The 21,624-nt window shown below is 35.2% G+C and overlaps 1 protein-coding gene across 1 annotated transcript in view; it reads left to right on the top strand.

The window, feature by feature from the left end:
• Nct (Nicastrin) overlaps positions 1-21,624 on the top strand; it is a 34,268-nt gene that overhangs the window by 4,505 nt on the left and 8,139 nt on the right. Inside the window, exons 5-7 of the mRNA XM_072522877.1 lie at positions 1,865-2,094; positions 14,480-14,914; positions 18,271-18,420. Coding sequence (XP_072378978.1) covers positions 1,865-2,094; positions 14,480-14,914; positions 18,271-18,420 — 815 coding nt within the window. The remainder of the gene's footprint in view (positions 1-1,864; positions 2,095-14,479; positions 14,915-18,270; positions 18,421-21,624) is intronic.

Below are 21,624 nucleotides of genomic sequence, written 5' to 3'. Positions count from 1 at the left end.
ATACTTAATATAAAGGGTGTAGATGTAATATTTTACAAAAATATTTTACCCAAAAACACAAAAAAATTAATAGAACAAGTAATTGCTTAATCGTTAATAAAAATAAAACATACGCAAATTTCATACGCAAAAATACAAAAAAAGCGTATGGTACCTTCCATATTTGTTGTATTCTTTTTCGGCTGGGACGTGGTATGTGTTGATCTGCTTGTCTTCTTATCGCATGTTTTTTTATGAGACCTCTGGGTAGTTTTGTCAAAAAACTTCTTCTGCGATATGCTCTATCTTCTTTTTGATCAAATTATCAGTGGTTATGTTTCAATTAGACCTAATAATTGGCTGAATGAGTCTACTAACAACATCAATCGTGGAGTTACTAGGTTCAAATGAAGAACTATTTGGTTGTTTACCAACATATACCTGCATATTAGTGGTAGAACACATTTAGCATGTGTTAAGGAGAATATTTTAATGCTGTACTTAGTAGGCTTGGAGGGTATATACTGTCGAAAAGGACAGTTTCAAAATTATTGATGCAGTTTTCATTCACTTGACAAAACACATTTCGAATTGGAGTTAGTTTATCTACAGATTTTCTGGTTTCTCGTATATCATAGTCATCAAATCTTAGATGTCGGAGGAGAAAAAGGGAATATTGTTGTGACATGGTCAAATGTAACAACTCTGATGAATCATCGGTAGTACCGAAAATTTCATCAAAATCTGTTCATTTTTTAAACTCCAGCTAATTACAATAAACCAACTAATGCTTCCGCTTCTAAGACATCAGTAGGCCTCATATAAGTTTCTCTGACATATTGTACTTGAGCAAATTTCTCAATATGCTGATTGGTATAGGTAACAATTGCATTGATAATAGTCATAAAAAGGCTTTTTTCAGATTTCTACAGGGTCTGTCAAATTGCGAGTAACCTGTTTTGGTCCCGGTAATTGTGTAACACTGTTTTTTGATCTTGTCCTATAGTTTCGTAAATTCATTAGTGGACAGTGTTTCTTCTATGACGTCACTTTATATTCATCACTACATATAACATGGACTGTCAATAATATGTTTCTTTAATTTAGTGGAAGTTACATTTTTCACTTTCGAATTCTTCACAATGTCTTGTCTCTCAGATATATCCTTGTCAATTTCTGGAACATTTTTGTCAAAATCTTGTTCGCTTTCTGAGTTCTCGTGTTTTTTTCAGTCTTCCTCATTGTCATAATAGTCCAAGCCAAGTGCATCACCTGACAAAGCTTCTTCTATGAGTTGTTGGAACCAGGCTTGGTTTCTTTCGTAACTCATTTTTCTGTCATTAAAACGGTTATTGTAGGAATTTTTCTTATGATAACATAAATCAAATAAGAAATTTGCAAAAATATCAATTCTATAGGCGTGCTGAAATACCTAACTTGTTAGGAGATTAAACATAAAGGTATTTTAAGTATAAAACACTGTCCATACCGCTAATGTCATCTTGTTTCTCTAAAAGAAATAAGAATCTTACCTTTTTAATAAACAAAACGTGGTTAGTCAAATTTTTTATATACAATTTCGGTGAGGTACGCTCTGAGACATTAATACTTGGTTACTAACACTAAGGAACTTCATATAAAACCGCCACGGGGCCGCTATGCGATGAAGCTAATGACTTATTTGGTTTACATTCACGAAGCGCTTTGTTGAAATTCGGAGCAGTAGAAGATAATTCACTTCATAGTCGTAACTGTGGATCGTACGTCACCGCTGGACGGTTAAACTATGATGGAAAAATATAACTAAATATTGATACAGTTTTAAAATTGTTTTGCAGGCTGTCGTTTTAGATTATTCAAAAGTTTATAATGTTTTCTGTTTCAGCGAGAAAGAATGTTCTTTTCTTCCTATTTAATGGAGAAACCTATGACTATATAGGTTCCCAAAGAATGTTATATGATATGGTTTATGGAAACTTTCCGATAGACAATGTTGAGGGATCAGATATACTTCCTCCTATTATACCAAAAAATATTGAGCTATTTATCGAAATTTCTCAATTGGGAAACGCAAACAAAACACTTTATGTTCACTCCAAAGGAGAGGATCAATCAGTAAGTATTAAAGTTTGAATTATCAGCTCCAGCACTTACGTGTTGGAATGCATGAGATCAAAATTTAGAAGTTATTATTAAATAATCATAACCGTCTTGTAAAATAAATTACATAATCACAAAACCTAAAAAATACCATATAATCGTAAAAGACAAACAATAATATATTTGTTATTATTAGACAAATTTACAATAGCATAGATACAACTTATAGTTGTATATATAACTACAGTGATTCTTCTTCTTCTTCTTTTGGCATCATAACCCTGGATGGGTCTTTGCCTGCCTAGCTATGTCCTTCCATTCAGATCTCTATTTGAGAGATATTTTAACTATTTCTTCATAACTCCGATTATCAATGTGCTGCTCCGCCGTAGAATATATTATCTCGTTTTGATCATTTCCATTGTCTACATTTAGGTTTTCCTCAAAATATTCTTTCCATCTCATTATAATTTTTTGTTTCTCTGTTAGTAGTTCTCCGTCCTTGTCTTTGCATATTGTCAATTTTGGGCTAAATGACTGTGTGCTTTCTTTTATTCTTTTATAGAATTTTCTGCTCTCGTGTCTGTTGTTATGTTCTAGGATTTCTTGTACTTGTTTTTCAAAGCCTCATTTTTTCTTCTGTATATTCTAGTCGCTTGTATTGTTTTTTTTTGTTATAAATATCTCTGCTATTTCTTGTGTTTCTTTGAAGTTGGTTAAGACTAGCTTGTCTTTTTTTCCTCTACTGCAGCTCTGCATTCATTATCATACCATTCCGCATTTCTGTGCCTTTCCGTTGAGTTTTATTTGGAGAGTATTTTGATGTTCTCGTCTTTGTTGGACTTTTGAATCGTTCAACATTCCATTTTTTTAGTTTAGCTATTTTTGCCAGTGTCGCGATTTCCTGCCGCAATTTTGCCCCCACAAGATAGTGATCTGAGTCAGAGTTCGCCCCGCGATACGTTCTGACATTAGTTATGTCTGTTGCCCATCTTTTTGAGATGAGGATGTGGTCAATTTGATTGGCTTCATTGGTTTGTGGTATTTTCCATGTTCCTTTATGGGTATCTTTTCTCTGGAAGTTAGTGCTGACAACTAAAGCATTAGTTTAGCAGTTTAGCATTAAAGTCGCCTACTGTTATAGCAGCATCGTGTCTTTGGATTTTATCACATACTTTCTGAAGTTCTCCATATAATCTTTCAACCTCGTCTTCATCAGCCTCTTCTGTCGGTGCATATACATTAACCATTGTCACGTTATGCAGTTTACCTTTGAGTTAATGGCTTTTCGCAGTCTTTTGGTTACTATAAACCCTACTAGTCTTTCACCTTGTCTCATTTCATTTCCGGAGTAGTAGTTTCTTCGGCCCTACTTATCATAGCTCCTGCCTTTAAGAGGGTTCGCACATTCCAGGTTCCAAATTTTAAATCCATATAACTACAGTGATGCTAGTAAAAAAAAACATTAATTAGTAGCTATTTGAATGGACTACCTGACGTCACAATGGGCGGGGTTTTAAAAATCTTTCCAAATATTTCTAATTTGAGTGCATTTGTATTATAAGAAGTTTGAAGAATAAATAAGGGCTTTTGGTTATGAACATTCATTCTGTGCGATTGGTATTATTTGTTGTTCGTAAATTTGTGAGGTAAGAATATCAAAGTATTAAGATATTTACTATGAATGTTCATGGTTTAAAGTGATGTTATTGTATGATTAAAACTTTAATTATTGTTTTACTATATTTCAAGGTATTTTGTTGTTTTTTTTATCAGGGTTATTTCAAAATAAATCAATAAATCACTGAATTTATTTACGAAGTTGAAAAATATTTAAATTAATATTTCATTATTTTTTCGTTGCCAGTGATTTTATCCTGTTAAATACTAATGATATTCGTTTTCTCGTAGTTTAAGTTCATAATAATAATAATAAAGTAATAATATAACATTCTGTGGAAACCTTTCTATCAAATTGCCATAATGAGCGTTAAAAAAATGTTTTTTTAATGTTGTAATAGTTTTTGAGTTTATTTTTTAGATCTGGGCATATAATGGCTAGTAAACATGTGTTGATGATATTCAGTATTACTGAATTTTTTAATAATGACAACAAAACTACTATTAACTATTTAAACTACGAGAAAAGGAATATATTTAGTCTTTTAGGGGATAAAATCACTAGCACTTAAAAAAGATTAAAACATCAATGTAAATATTTTTTACGTCATAAATAAATTCAATGATTTATGTATTAATTTTGAAATAACCCCGGATAAAAACAACGAAATACTTTGAAATATAGTAAAAAATAATTAGTTTTAATCAAACCATAACATAACCTCAAAATATGAACATTCATAAGTAAATATCTTAATCCTTTGATATTCTTACCTCACAAATTCACGAACAACAAATAATACCAATCGCACAGAATGAATGTTCATAACCAAAAGTCCTTTTTTATTCTTCTATTAATTAAAAAACCAATATTTCCAACTTCTTATGGGACAAATACACACAAATTAGAAATGTTTGGAAAGGTTTTTAACATCCCCGCCCATTGTGCCGTCAGAGGTTAGATAGTCCATTATACATCAAACTAATAATAAAAATAACAACAAAAATATTTTACTAAACTAAACGTTACGTTCTGGTCGAAAACATTATTGTGTGTGGAGTTGGTAAAATGGTTAGAGAGTTGGTCTATTGACCAGCAGATTAGGGTTCAATTTCCACCAGAGATTTCCTTTTTTTGGACACAATTAAAAAATAATAGAAATTGTGATACATATTAAGTAACAAGTTTTCGTAAAACTCATATATTTGCAATTTATTCTCATTCCATTGTAATAAAACGGAAACTCAAATTAATTCAAATTCCGGATTTATTGTATTTCCAGTTCTACAGTCATCAGTTTTGAATGCAAAATAATCCGTTGAAAACTGTTTATGTCAAAATCATCATTAAATTATAAATGAAACTAGTAATAAAAATAACTCAACAAAAATAAACTAAAAAACAAACACTTGTGGGAGTCGAACCCTTAGCGTCCGCGTGAAAGGATGGTACTCGTACCACTAAACCACCAATCGATAATTCTTTAGTGACAAGAGTGTATGCTCGTCGACGTCTCAAATCATAGTAGAAATTAATTTTGATCAATAATTTAATTTTGGATTAAAAAATTACTACCAATTAAACTGTTTTTATTTTATTTGCTTTATTGTCTTCTTCAATCAGTTGTTACTTTATGCGAAATTAAAGAAATGTTAATGTTTGACGTCATACGTATAATTATGACTGAAGTCAACTAGCTCATAAGCTAACGTTTAAAGGTGGGAAACTATCGATAGTGGTAATGTAATGTATTGTAAATTATAGGTTTCTATCGATAATTTGCCAACTCTACTAGTTTCTTCTCCTTTAATTTCACAACGTATTATGTTTTCCATCTTTTGCCTTATTTTGCCGGGTCTTAACGCACTCATTACTGTATAGAGAACCATTAAAAAAAATGTAATTTAAGGAGTCCTTCTTCTTCTTGTAGTTCCTTCTCCTATCGGAGGTTGGCTATCATCACAGCTATCCGTACCTTATTGGCTGCTGCTCTGAAAAGATCTACTGACCTGCACCTATACCACTCTCTTAGATTTCTTAGCCAGGAAATTCTTTATCTTCCTATGGATCTTTTACCCTTGATTTTACCTTGCATTATAGCCTTAATATCTCATATTTCACACCTCTGATAATGTGGCCATTTAACAAGGCCTTTGATAAAGTGCGGCATGATCACCTAATCAGACTCCTGACAGAAAAGAATTTAGATAAACGAGACATCCGACTAATAGCAAATATGTACTACAATCAGAAAGCAGTAGTGAGAGTAGAGAATAATACCACTGAAGAAATCGAAATAAAGCGAGGTGTGAGACAAGGGTGTATACTGTCACCAACCCTGTTTAATCTCTATTCCGAAGACGTAATGAATAGAACACTCTCTGAGCAATCCGTAGGTATTAAAATAAATGGTGTTAGATTAAACAATCTGAGATTTGCCGACGACACCGTTCTGATCGCAGAAACACTTGAAGAGCTACAGACATTGGTGAATAAGATAGCAGACTGCAGCGAAGAATATGGACTATCTTTGAACATAAGGAAAACTAAATTTATGGTAATATCGAAATCAACACAAAATGTCCAAAATTTATATTTACACAATGAAATTATCGATCGAGTTAGCAAATACAAATATTTAGGCACTTTTATAAATGAAGACAACGATAGCTCAGCAGAAATCAAAATAAGAATAGAAAAAGCCAGATCCATATTCACTAAAATGAAGAGAGTGTTCTGCGGAAGAGATTTGAGCCTTGAAATGAAACTTCGCCTGATGAGATGTTACGTACTTTCTGTGCTGTTCTACGGAATGGAGTCATGGACGTTGAAAAAGATTGATACCAAAAAATTAGAGGCATTTGAACTGTGGATGTATCGCAGAATCCTGAGAATATCATGGACCGAGAGAGTCACAAATGTCGAGGTCTTGAGAAGAATGAATAAAGAAAAGGAAGTCATATTTACGATCAAAAAACGAAAACTGCAATACTTGGGACACATTACAAGAGGCGAAAGATATGAACTGCTTCGAATAATTATGCAAGGGAAAATAGCAGGAAAAAGGTCCATAGGAAGAAGACGAAACTCCTGGCTAAAGAATCTACGGGAATGGTATAGCTGTAGCAGCAACGAATTGTTTCGGTCAGCAGTTTCGAAAATACGTATAGCCCTGATGATCGCCAACCTTCGGAACGAAGATGGCACTTGATGAAGATAATGTGGCCTAAATATTCCAGCTTTCTTTTTTTGATGTGCTTTATGACCTCGCAATCCTTTTGTAGCCTTCTTAACACTTCTGCATTTGTAACTCATTGGGTCCATGGTATTTTCAAAATCCTTCTATAGCACCATATCTCAAATGATTCCAACTTCTTTATATTATCCACTTTTAGTGTCCAGCTTTCCATTCAATACAACAAAGTCGAGAACACGTAGCATCTTAAGGCTCTTATCCTCAGCTCTAGAGGAAGGTCTCGATTAACAAACATTGTTTTCATTTTTATAAATGCTTGTCTTGCAATGGAGTTCATGGATCGTTTATTTCTACGTTTCGGTAATTGAATTGACATGCCAGTGTAAAGTTTGCTTAGGCGTTTATTTGGGTAACATTGTCTATTTTTCAGTTGTGATACAACTGCATTTTCTGCGTAAATACCCATTACGTTTGCAACACTCAGTTGTCTTCTATGACTGTGAAACCTAGACGCTTAAAGTAAAGAACTTAAATTCATATATGGGTAGCTGTATTAAACTCCATTTATTTCCTCCAATTCTTCATTTATCGATTCCAAATGTTTTGTTGAAGGACGTGGGAGAGATAATTAATTAGGTCATTAATCTTTCCCAATTTTGTTGATTGTTTACAACCTGGAGTTCTCGCCTATTCTGTATGTTTTTTTGAGGTAAGTCATTACCGTTACGACTTATGATATGCAGATGACATTGTGATCATTGCAACGAGCATAGGAGACCTAGAACATCTAATTGAAAGCTTACGTATGAGTAGTGCTGAGATGGAAATTATGCCTCCTCATTCCTTGAGCTCCTGTAAGGGCGTGGTGACACTCTAAATATTATTAGCTGTCTCCATTGGCTGCGATCCTGTGTCATATGGGCGGCTTCATGTAGGGATTTTCCCACCAGAGACTTCATTTGGTCTGCCCATCGTGTTGGAGATCTTCCTCTTGGTTTTCTTCCTTCTACCTTTCCTTCTACTACCAATAGTTCCATGGTCCCCGTTCTTCTAGCTATGTGGCCGAAATAAGTTAGGTACGCTCGATTTACTTTTTTTAATAACCTGTCTTATATATGAAGCTCTTCCAGAATTGACAGGTTGGTTCTATGTTCTGTCCAAGACACGCGCAGAATTCCCCACATACCCACATTTCGAAGGCTTCGATCTTACTCGTATCGATTTTTTTGAGAATCCATATTTCAGCTGCGTATGTAGCAATAGATAAGGGCATTGACCAACCTTGTCACTACCCATTATACCTTTGTTTTCAAATGTGCGTTGGAGAATTGTCGATATTCGTCTTTTTTATTGGTTAAAGGCAACATACAGTAAATATTTTAGTTATTCCACTATCTCCTTCTACTGTAATGTTAGTGGCTTATAGACAATTTTCTTTGTGTTCCCATTTCATGGTATTTTATTGAATTTCTTATTATTATTGCTCCATTTGCAGTCCCGTTAGGGTAATTATTAAAAAAGAGTGTAGTTGAAGAGTCTTAGCCTTTTTTTTGTGGCATTGTTTTCAGCCATGAGCATTGTTTTAAATATTAGGACCATTATGACAGTTTGGCGACAAAAGTAGTGATCATATTAAGTGAGGACTCTAGAAGTAAAGGGGTATAAGTGACAAAAGGTAAATTTTGAGTAAACGCCGCTTAAAGTTGAGCCTTCACTGTAATCGCCATGATTATTTAATGCTAGTTTTTCTTCTCCAGTTTAGTAACTGTAAGCATTATTATTATTATTATTATTATTATTTGTAACAAAAATTCATAATTTTATTGACTTTACTCACTTTGGAGATATTTTTAGGTTGCTAAGTAGCACTTGTACCCCTTTATTTCTAAGAAATGCAACATATCTAAAAAGATCATAAAGCTTTTGTACAAATTTATTCTTCATCATAACACTAATACATAATTGACTTATGATTCGTCAATATCAGTGTCGTAATGTTGATCCAAATCGTCATTTTCGACTTCTGCTTCTTCTGAGTTTGCTAGTTCTCCAGCTTGTTGACCATCATGTCGCAGATTTGTGAAGAACTCATGGTAATTTGGAGGTACGTAGTTGAGTAACTGTTAAAAATTTGAATATTTAGCTTGCTTAATGAGAGGCCTTCTGTCATTGGTAAGAGATCTGACAGAAGATCAGAATTTTTGCCAGCTCGAGTGGGTCTCATAGATAGTTCACTAAACTCTTCTATGCTATCTCCAGCTGTTTTCTTGTAAAACAGGCTGAAAGGTTTGTCCTGCTGAAAATGTAACCATTGCATACTCTGTATTCCGCTTACGCTCTTCTTGTGTATATATGTGTAAGTGTATGGAAGTCTAAAAAATCGTCATTTCCCATCTGTACTGTAAAGAACTTTCTACTTGTAGAAGTTACCAGCTCCATCCAATGCTGAGGTACATATAGGTCCTTTTTGGTTCTTTTCTTTTTTAACTCTATCAAACCAAAGTCCTGGTCATACTCATTATAAGAATGGCCACTTATAAAAAAGCAATGATATACTGGTTGAATATTAGTGTTTCTTACAATGTAAAGCCAAAATTTGACTGTCAGATGACTCTTCTTTTGGCATCCACAATTGTCGCTAAATGCAGTTATGTGTTTCACAGATAAGGCTTCTGATATATTTTAGGAGACAAGATGATATTTCCTGACATCCACATGACGCCTGACTTTCGTGCCACATAAAGAAATGCATCGTTCTAGTCTGTAGGTTATGGACCCCAAAGTTATACGTCCATAGTTGCCTTAAATAATATGCTTTAGAAGTTGACACATTAGGAGTTGGCATAGTTTTTTGCAAGTCGAAGATGATCCCAACTTTGCTAGCATCCTTTAGGTCATGACACTCATCTCTTGCTGTTCTTAAGACTTCCGCCTTAGGCAGGTGTATGTCTTTTTATCTCTGAGCTAAAGCTTTTTCTTCTGCCGAACCGTGATTTATTTTTATCTGAAATTTGTCACAGGTGTCTATACTTGGCCTTTTGACACTAAGGTTGAACTGAGTATTAAAAGTATTCCTGTAAAAGCTTTCCTTTACAGGTTCTTCCTGTTTTCCCCCTTACAGAAAACACACTAAAGTTTGTACATTATTTTCAAATTACACTCCTGAGGAAGATACCTCCTATTCGGAGTCTTATTTCTAGAATAGTGGCTTGTGTACCTAGGGAATTTATTAATATGCTCTTTGATGATTTCAATTGCCTTTCAGAAATTTTGTTCGGGGGTGATTTCTTTCCTCTTTTATCTATGCATGCCACGCCTGAGGGGATTTTTTTTTTGCTTTCAACTACATTTTGGAAACATATGTTGGAGACATCAAGAGTTTTCATTATAAACTCTTTACATACTCTAAAACCTCCCAGATTATAATCACATAACACCTCTTCGCTGTTAACTGCATTTGTTTTTTTTTTCTTTTTATAGGCTCAGTCTGTAAGGATCCATTTAGAAAAACTGGAGATTCCAGTTACCCAATGCCCAATACTCTTTACAAATTGAAAGTCTTTGTTCTTGTGAAATATTATTGGTACATTCATGAATATTGTGCTTTTTGCCCATGTAAGCTTCACCTAAATTTCTTGCTATCTTGGACCGGTTTTTTTTTTCACTTATCTGGTCTCTGAATCCTTTTCTTGCCAGTCTGCTTTGGTGGTGGAAACGCATTAGCAGGTAAATCCTCTATCACTGGCTCTGCATCCCCATTTTCTCCTTCCGGATCGTCTGCTGGATCTGCAAACATCACAAACAGTACATTCATTGCTATTTTCAATTTTTTCAATATTTACATTTCAATAACCCAGGTGCAAATTTACTTGGATAGTTAATAATTTACAGTATTTGTATTTCAATAACAATTGTACATTTTTAACTTTCAGAGGTAAGTAAAAAAACTTAAAATATAAAAAGGTGCTCACTGTTTTTTTATATTTATTTTAATACGACATTTCGATAATAAGCTAATACTGGAACTTATTTTTACCTGAACTATCACTGTTGGTATCAGCTTCATCAGGAACATACTCTGAATCAGTATCTGAGTCATTACCTTCACAAAGTGGTTCGTCATTTGAAAAACATAATGCAAAAATTATTTATGAAAACAAATTATACTTATTTGGCTATATTAAAGCGATAGTTTAACTTTTGAACTAATGCTGATGATTTATAATTTAGGCTGGTATTTACAAATGTTTCGTCTAGATCTAGAGAGTTGAAATTTAAATAACATGAATGATTTTTTAGTAAAGTTTTATAGTAGAATGTACAGTAAAAGCTATTAATAAAACAATTTAGAAAGATTTTATAATATGCTTGGTTTATTGTCAAGTATTTAAACAGTTGGAGCAAACAGTATTTCTTAACTTACCTTCAGTTTTTAGATTACGTACATTCATGTCTTTTAAAGCTTAAAAAAACTCTTCTTAAAAACACTTTAGTTTACAATAACGTAAACATTGCAGTTTACAATAAAGTATTACATTACTTTAGATGAGCTATCTATCTATCACTACCCATCCAAAATGATAACAAACTCAATTAACAGTCTGACATAGTGGTACAGAGGTACAAGTGCACTTTTACTTCTTCTCTTCCAAGCGCTACTCATAGTTGACTTGGAGGTTAAGTAACTTGCCGCTAGAACACAAGCAAGCAAGCAATTTAAGTAAACCCAGCCTGTGAGACATTATTACGTTCGGGTGTAACAATTCATTGGAGCGAGGTGTATTAACTGGAGTTAAAAACAGGAGTCACTCCACCGCGCTCCAATGCTCCAGGTCACCCCTTTCCCCCCTATAGCACTCTGATGCGCGATAGGAGCACAACTATCAGACAAGTGCTTTTCGTGTGGAAGTCCTGGGTACAAGAACTCCTACGCGATATCCTAACCCGATCAATGCAGGCTGGCGTGACGCGCTCTTTTTCTGCTTTCTCTAGTGACGTGTCATCGACCTGAAATTGCTTGCTCGGGCCTCGAGTCTCTGCTTCGGGCTGCGCCCATTTCGGCGACTCGGTGTCCAATGATGTGGGCCCTTGGTGCCCAGGTTTTGGGGTTTTGTTAATTTTTTTTGGATGGCTGTCGCCTTTTTGTTAGTATTTTTTTTTATTTTTTTGGTGGCCAAAGCCTTTATTTATTTATTATTATCAGATTTAGCCATACGGCTCACACTCCCTCTAAGGGGAAAATTCACTCATCCCAGATACCTACGGATCAAAAGGATTGAGCTCTGGTGGGACTCTTTCCGTGTTATCGAGCCCTAGGTGACTTGGTATGCTGGAATATCTCCCAAAAATGTTCGTACACATCTGGACGTTGAGAGTAGTACAGCTTTCTGCATGGTCTTGTAGAGATGTTCATTCAGACCTAGCTTTTTTATGTTTTCTAGGAGGTTCTTTGGAATGACTCCAGTAGTAGAGAGAATAATAGGTATTGTCTGGGTACTTTCCATTCTCCACTGTCTTCGTATTTGAATTTCCAGATCCCTGTACTTGGCTATTTTTTTCGTTCTGTTTAACACGAAGATTATTGTTGTTGGATACCGCCACATTTATTTGTCTATAGTTATTTGTCTCTTTAGTTTATTAACTAGTATGAGATCTGGTCTATTATGTGCCACAGTTTGGTCTGTGAGCACAGTGCGGTTCCAGTATAGCTTGTAGTTGTCATTCTCAAGTATACTCTCAGGAACGCATTCCTATATGGAAGAAGGTTTGTTTGAAGAAGTCCCACTTTGATAGCTATCTCTTGATGAAGGATCTTTCCTACTGAGTTGTGCCGTTCCTTATACTCAGTTGCAGCAAATGCCTGACAGCCCCCGGTAAGATGTTGGATGGTTTCCTGAGCTTGACATCCATATCGGCATTTGTCATTTTGGACCTGAGGGTCTTTGACAATATATTTCAGGTAATTTTTGGTTGGTATAACATGATCTTGAATGGCCAGTAGTGAACCCTCTGTTTCTGGGAACATCTTTCCTGATGTCAGCCAATAGTTCGACGCTATATTGTCGACATGGTCTTGACTGACCTCATTGGGATGTCGCCCGTGCAGAGGTTTACCCATCCATGTGCGCATTTTTTCGTCCTTAGTAAGATGGTCTATGCGCATTTCTGGTTCCCTCAGTTTGATCGGTGTTGTATTATCCACTGCACAAATCGCGCGATGTAGAGTAGATGTCTCAGCTTGCACCTGAAAATAAATTCTTAAATTAATTATCTGTTTTTCTAGTTGCTCACTTATATCCATAAGTCCTCGTCCTCCTAACTACCGCGGTAATGTCGTGCTTTCTACTGCACTTCGTGGATGGCGTTTTTGTGCCTTTGTGAGGTGAGTTCGTACTTTTCGCTGAAGATTTTCTATATCCGTTTTTGTCCACTTAACAATACCAAATGAGTAGCTAAGCGCGGAACATGCTTAGGTGTTTAGTGTCTTAAACAAATTTTTACTGTTAAGGTGTGAACGAAGCAGCTGTTTTACCCTTCGTATAAACTCAGTAGTTAAGGTTGTCCTGAAAATAAACATCAATTAATAAAATTTCCAGTGCTCCGTGCTAGGGCTTCTTCTGTTGGTAGAGCTACGAATTATCTAGACTTTATTTGTTTGCCAGGATTTGCTGTTTTGGTCTTTTGTGCTTCCATCGATGAAACGCATCATACCTTATTATCTCTCGCAGGATCGGGCTAGGGTAATTCTCTAATTCTGCAAATCTAATTCTGGCTTTTTCTGCCATTTTATCTATCACCCTTACTTGTTGCAGTTCTCTAAACAGAAAGCGTTCAGCGACGTATCTGGGTACATTTGCCGCTTCTCTGAGGATGTTATTGTGGTCTGCTTGTATTTTCTTTTTATTTAAATTGCTTATGTGTCCCCACGAGAGATGCATATGTGACTATTGGAAGTATGAGGCTGTTTATCAGTCTCATTTTCGTCTTTATGCGCAGTTTGCTTTTTCTACATGTGAGTCCTCTTAATGTTGCTCTGGCTGTTGCTATTTTTTGGATGGTTGTACCCACGTGTTGCGTGAAGGTTTAGTCTTGGTCCATAGTAACTCCTAGGTATTTCGCTTCTCTTTTCCATTCGATGGGATTATCTTGCACTAACAGCTGTTCCTCTGGGGTTTCTCTTTTCTTTTTTAATATGATTGCTTGAATCCATTACTATTTTCCATTGGATACACTATTCTTCAATATTATCCAATGTCTGTAGATTGTTGACCGCTACTTCTAAGTTTCTGTGTTTGGCCACAATCGCTTAGATTTCTTTACCTCCAAATATATAGAATGAAAGATTTCCAGTTCGGCGATGCAGTTATAGCTTTACTTCTAGGGTCCTCCATCATTGTTTCCTTTTGCGTAATGAGACTGTCATCATTTTTTCAGTTCTGTTACATTTACCCAGAACTGAATAAGAACAAAGAAAATGTGTATAGACTGAATACATCATTCTTTCCCTTTTTTGTATTATTACTGATCAAAGAGGCAGAAACATAGCTGTTTACAACTAATTAATTTTTTCGAATTTGTTTTAGGTCAGCAATTTTACTAAAATTCTTCAACAACAAAGCACTGTGGATATTTCCTTCGAAGATGTGCCTGACAGTTTACCTCCAGCATCTCTTCACACGTTTAAGAAGGCGATACCCAACTTTCCGGGGCTAATTATATCTGATCACAAAACATCGTATGCCAATCGCTTCTACAATTCGATATTTGATGATGCCGATAACATAGGTTTTAAATATTACAATGTATCTAAAGATGAAGAAGACCAAATACCTAAAAGCAGTATCCAGCACTATCTTGCCAATGTTACAGAAGTAATTGGTAAAAGTATTTATAAGGAAATTACTGGCAGTGATTATAATGGAAATAATATTGTTGATGTTGTTTTGGTAAATGAACTGCTGCATTGCTATTTGGAAGATCAGAATTGCAAGGTTCATCAAGCCGTTCACAAAAATTTGGTAAGTTTTTTTACACCAAGTTTAAATTAATACCCACTCAAAAATATTTCATAATACATGATTCTTGAAGAAGTATTAAAATACAACAATTTTCTGATTTTATCACTAAATTTTTCATTTTATATATATTTTTTTACAATTTAATAGGGCAAGTTGAAAAATGTGGACAAATTTGCCAGTTAGTGGGATTCCCTTGCCTATTTTCTTTGTTTCTCTAATGACAGATATCGATATTTTTTAGACGTTACTAGTCCTCTAGTAACGTCTTCCGTTTTACCTCATTAGCATGTTTCGACGCCGTGTCGTCGCCCAAGTGTTCCATCCGGTATTTTGTGTATTCTGGGATTTTTTAGGTGCTGGGAGGCGGGCAAAATGTCTAAACCCTCTACCTGGAGGGCCGGGTAATTTTTTCTCAAGGTGTTGTTTTCATATACCCATTGTCTTCCAGGACTTGAGAGATCAGTCTTCCCTTTAATATTTTTCTGCCTTCAGGACTATTGGGTAGAACCTCATCTGCTCCATCCGCCGTTGATCTTCGTCTGTAACCCTAGACAAGGGACCCTCACAGAGTGCTATCAGCCGGACCAGCTGAACTTTGGTTTTCTATAGAGGTGTTACTCCTCTATCCCTCTTCTTTTTTCCGGGTCTGGAGCTATTCACTTCACACCACAACTAACACAGGCAGAGTTGTTCTAACTGTTAACTCCTTGTTTTGGATATGGATTTTTGGCGAAGATCAGCAGGTATATCCAGAATAATGCACGTAACAAATGAAAGAATAAAATAAATCATGGATAGAATAATCACTATCATAGAAGAAATACGGCAAAAACAACTTATTTGGTACGGACGTGTAAAAAGAATGATAGACAATCGCATACCGAAGATAATATTCGATTGGCAGCCACCTGAGCGAAAAAAATGTGGAAGACCGAAAACAACATGGCTTAATGGAGTTGGCAATGTCAGAGAGAGATCTACAACCAGGAGACTGGGCCTATAGACGTTCATGGATACGGGAACCGGAAGCCGCAGGACGCTATAAACCGGATATTATATTTTTTTTTTATTTCACCTTATTTTATCTTAATCTGTTCCTTCCATTGGGACAATAAGTCAAATATATGTCCATTACAAAATGGTCGTGTAAGGAGAACTTTCGTTGAAGTTTCCCTTTAACCAATCATTCAACAATCTTGTTCTTCTTCCTCAGCTTTTCTCTTTTCAGGGGTCGCTATTCCTTACTTTTATTCGTCACTTATTTCTGTCTATCGTGCCTTCTTCATTTAAACCTGTCTCTCTCAAGTTATCTGCCACACAGTCGTTTCATCTTCTTCTCGGTTTTCCTCTACCTCTCTTTCTCCCAATTTCTAACAGCTCTATCCTTTGTCCCACATAGTTCTCATTTCTACGTTTCACTTGAACAAACCATTCCAGTCTTTGTTTTTGAACCTTTTTGAGACTGAAGTCACCTCGACTTCTTCCCTAATCATATCTTTCCTAATCCTGTCTCTTCTAGTCTTACTTAACATCCAACGTAACATTTTCATTTCAGCTACCTCCATCTCCTTTACCTGAATCTTCTTTACAGGCCACATTTCACCGATTTTTCGATTACAAAGTACCCCACTCGTTCGCTTCCAATTAAACCAACTAGCCTGTATCGTATGAGCAATTTCTCGATCTAGTGTCCCATTTTTAGTTATGTACGAGCCAAGGTATTTAAATTCTCCTACCCGTCCTTGTTTTTCTCTAACCAATTCGTTGCTTAGTGAAAATCGTGTTGAAACGTGTTGCTTCATGTCGAATCATTACTGTTCCTCCCAACCACATATACTCCCTTTTCGATCTGCTAACCTTAAGTCCTCCCTCTTTAATAGCCCTTCTCGAAAGCTACAACTTCTCCTTCAACATTTCTTTGCCACTAACACAATATCATTCACAAAGAGCATTGACTAAGAAGCCTCTTTTCTTACCTTTTCTGTCAGTAAATCCATAAGATATTTAAACAGGTATGGACTTAGTGAAGAACCTTGATGCAAATCAACCTTTACTAGAAAACTTTCGGTCAATCCGACACAAGTCGTTACTTTGCTGTACGCTCCTTCATACATATTCTTCACGAGCCTTAAGTACTTCTCAGGAACTCATTTTTCTTTCATACATCTCCATAGCTCCTAGCTCTTGTCTAGGATCTGTTTCATACTCCTTCTCAAGATCTATAAATACCAAACTGTATTTCTAACTCCAACTCTAACCGTATTTCTTTATCAACTATCTTAAAGCAAAAAAGGCATCCGTTGTTCTTCCTGGCATAAACCCAAACTGTTTTTCTCGTATCAATGTCTCCCTCTTTAATCTTTGCTCTACAGTTCTCTCCCAAATTTTCATTGTGTGTGACATTAACTTTATCCCTCTATAGTTCTTACAGTCCTGAATGTCCCTTTATCTTTATACAGTGATACCATCACGCGCTTCTTGCATGCATTGGGCATTCTTTCTTCCTCATATATCCTACTCTTCATTTACCACAACACATCAACCCCTTCCTCTCCTAGAGCCTTCCAAGCCTCCACAGGTCTTCCATCAGGTCCTAATGCCTTACCATTCCTCATCCTATTTAAATTATCGACAACCTTATCTCTCGTTATCCCCGGTATTACATTCTCGTTTGGTGTACCCCATCCCCCAACTTTCTAAAGTACTCATCTAAAACATTATTTAGAGCCAATGTCAATCTGATAAGTTTATTCGTACGAAACTTAACTCTCCATATAAAATGGTTTCTATCATATTCGCATGTTTATTTATGAAACTGGAAAATATAATCAAACTGAATTAAAAACTCGTTTCAAATCCAGTGGTTAGAAATTCTTTGTATTCAAATTTAATATTGTTTCAAATTACGATAAAATATTTCGTGAAATTATTCGCCACTACATTTGAAACCATTTGTATTAATATATCAGAGTGAAAGATGCATTTACTGTTTCATTTACAATTTTCTATTACGCCTGAGAACTTGAGTATAAAAAGTTAATTTCAAATTTCTGTTCACTTAAAACAACTATCTGCTGTAGTTTAATGTTATATGATACAAAGTTTGCTGATTCATTATACAAAACTGAGAACTTGAGTATAAAAAGTTAATTTCAAATTTCTGTTCACTTAAAACAACTATCTGCTGTAGTTTAATGTTATATGATACAAAGTTTGCTGATTCATTATACAAAACTGTTTGGCACGTGTGGATGGTCACCGATGTCAAACCGTTTATACTGTTTTGGATTTTTGTAATTATTGATTTAATTGGGAACAAACAATAACTACATTTTTATTTATTATTTTTTTTATAGAATTTGCCAAAAACTCCAATGAATTTATATGTAGGAGTAGAACGTGTCGAAAATTTTGCAACAAACTTGGCAGCGTTGACTTTGGGCTGGTTTACTGGTCAATATGCAGGACCAGGAAATATTAATTGTACAAATAAACCAAGGAACTATGTAAGTAAATTTAAAACATATAAACTGTACTTACTCCATGACTTATCCGTCCAGTACCAAAAGTCAGTACTTTAGTGTAGTAGTAGTAAATTTGCATTTTAGCTATTTTATAGGATCTTTAATTAAGCCCTTTTTATCTATAAATTTAAATAAAACAATCTGTATGGGAGATATCATCGAAATTTTTTATTCGTTTGATCCTATTATGTATAGAATATAACATTTTCATGACATTTGAAAAATGAGTATCAATGAAAAATTATGCTGAATTTAACCGACGGCATAACATGTTGGCTTTGAGGGCCGTTGTGGTTTGTGGCCTACGACTTAAGAAAACCCCACAAGAAAGACTCTAACGGGGTTAAATTTCACGATCTCGGTGACCAGTTTATATCACCTCCACGTGAGACGACCATGCCTTCAAATCGTACGTTGGTATCCATATCATCCAATTTAGGCCAAAAGAAGTTGGTAAATCATCGATTTATGACTCCCGCCACACATACATAGATTTCAAAGATTTAGGCTGCCAAAATTATATTTGGTGTAATTTTGGTTCTACGTTCAATTCAATTAAAGGAAAAGTATATATTTTTTACAACAATCATATATTTGTCATGTTATAAAAAAACAGTAATCGTTACAACTGAATGAAAACTCATAATTAACAATAAAAAAAAAATATTATCTTCCGGTTCAGACGTCTCCATTGACACTGTGTGTGGCTCAGCAGGTAATAAAACTGCAATCGTTTCAGATAGAAATGCCTTGCGTGAAGGTTTTTTTATTTGTCTCAAGCAACTAATGAAGGGATCTGAACTTAACAAAAGCCTATAATATACATCTAAGTTACACTCTTCCCCAGAAAACTTTCTAGCAAAATTTAACCGGTATGATCGAAAATGCTTGTTCTTGGCCTCTGCAGCTTTTTCTGATAGCTGTTCTATTGGAAGTAGCGAATTTTTTATGATTTGGCTTCCATGTATCAATAGCTTGTGCATAGTTGGCGTTATTGGATGCCAACCATACAGTTCCACGTAAAATTTTGCTGTTTCGTATGCATACGTATCAGATTTTTCAGCATCTATTTTGTGGCCACTTGAAATAGTTTCTAAAATTACCTTGAATCTGTAAATCATATCAAATCTAATACCTGTAATGTCTGAAGCCAATTCGGGATTTTCAAAAAATTTGCGGCTTGTGTTGCCATCATTGGTGTTGCCAAAGTTGGCTTTTGGCATGTCAACGACTAGTCCGGTTTCATTCCGAAACCTCTCCTGAATTTCCGACTTCTTTTGGGCTTCTAATGCCTTTTCTTCCTCACTTTTTCTTTCCCTGTATTTTTTTTAGGTAGTTTACACGCAAGGTGTATAATACTTTCAAAAATACGGATCCGCGCGTGTAATATTGACAAACCGAATTCCAAAGCTTGAGGGTTTACAGTATTTTTCATTGACAAATCATTAAAGTTCTTTGAGGTAGCTCCGCAAATGTAGCACTGGAATGTTGACTTTTTGTCTGCGACTGCGTTGCACACCTTACCATTAATCATACTCATTTTGAGTTGGTGCTCGAACGAAAACTCCTCTTCATTTAACGTAACAATTGTATAGTTCAGTTGTTTAATGGACTCCTGCACATATTTTATCTCTTCTTTAGTTACATCCGTTGTTTCTTTTACAAATCTAAATCGAATTGGCCAGCAAAACTTTGACGAAGAGGGGGTTTGATTTTGCCATATAATTTTACTACCGTTTTTTCCTAAAACAATGCGCAAAGATGCAAAGTAACTCATAAAAATGTTGGCATCTGAATCAGTATCATTATTGAAACTTTGTTTAAATTTGGATTGTTGGGCACCGTCAGAACTGCATTTGCAAATTATCATTAAGGACTTCCTCTCTTGTTCGTTAAGTTGAATTAGCACATCTTCTAGGTATTTTGATAATCGTGTCACAGTTAGATCCATTAGGCACTGTAGGATAGCACTCTTGTTTAGTTTTCAAAACAAGATCATAGCAAGGGAAATGTTTTGGATTTGTTGCTTTTATTATCTCATTCTGCCGTCTCGATAGATCAGCTTCAACTAACATCTTAAGTGCTTGCAGAGGCGTCAATGGAGGTAGCTCATCCTTGTCGCAAACTTTACTGTTGGCTTTTCTATATTTACTGGCCCGTGTTGGTGAGTTCGTAATGTCGTTAAGCAATTTTAAGGCGGTTCTAGGTCCTGTTATCTGCAACACAGATTTAGCAGCGTGGACAATAACTTCATTACCTACGGAGGCCTTTATTTCTTCCGTTTTCCTTCGTTTACTACGCTCACTTAATTCTAAAAAGACTTGGGTGGTCGACCTTGTGTGAAAGTTGTTTCAGTGGGAATCTCGAATGTTCTCTCTATTCTTTATAACCACGATTGGTTTTTTTTTTTCAGGAAAACATCTAGGTGTTTATTTGCTTTTGCCCATCGTTGCTTAATTTGTGATTTTATATTAGAATATCTTTGTTTGAAGATATCATTAGTCTCTTGGTTGTGCCCATATCGCATTAAGAGAAAATTCTCATAATAGTCAAGTTTTTCATTTAATGTTGGTAAAATTTGACTTTGTAGTTGGTCAAATATGTATTGACGACTCACTACTTTAGTACCCGATGCAGTAGGTAGACCTGAAACAAATGAAAAACGAGTTTAATACAAAATAACACAAACTCAATATTTTGCTATATTTGACATACAGCATTTCAAAGGGGCTTAGCTCAATAAAGCGCGAATTTGCGCGCCTGTTTTTTATAGAATTATTTAGTTACATATGTCACGTATATATTATAATAAAAATTATGACAGGGACAGACTAAGAAGTACTTTAAAACAGTTATTGAATATAAATTGATGTAAAAAAATACATTATGAACAAGGTAATGTTTGTCGTGTTAAAAATTAATGATAGATAATATATACTGAGTTATTTTGTTTTTAAAAACAATAGTTCTTACCTGTATTATCGCAAACCATCACAATTTAATCGAAACAATTAGCTTGAAATGAATAATGCGCTTAAGAAAGTTATAAGTTTAGGAGAGCGTCGAAAATTAACACGTACACACTCGTTCACTGTCATATTTGAATGACAGGAGGCTAACTCCTGCGCTTCGGTCGCTGGTGGTGGGGATGTTATATTGTAGCTGGAACTGTTGACTCACCGGAAC

Source organism: Diabrotica undecimpunctata, chromosome 2 (assembly GCF_040954645.1).
Source record: "Diabrotica undecimpunctata isolate CICGRU chromosome 2, icDiaUnde3, whole genome shotgun sequence".
NCBI lineage: Eukaryota > Metazoa > Arthropoda > Insecta > Coleoptera > Chrysomelidae > Diabrotica > Diabrotica undecimpunctata.
This window is presented reverse-complemented; position numbering and strand designations above follow the sequence as displayed.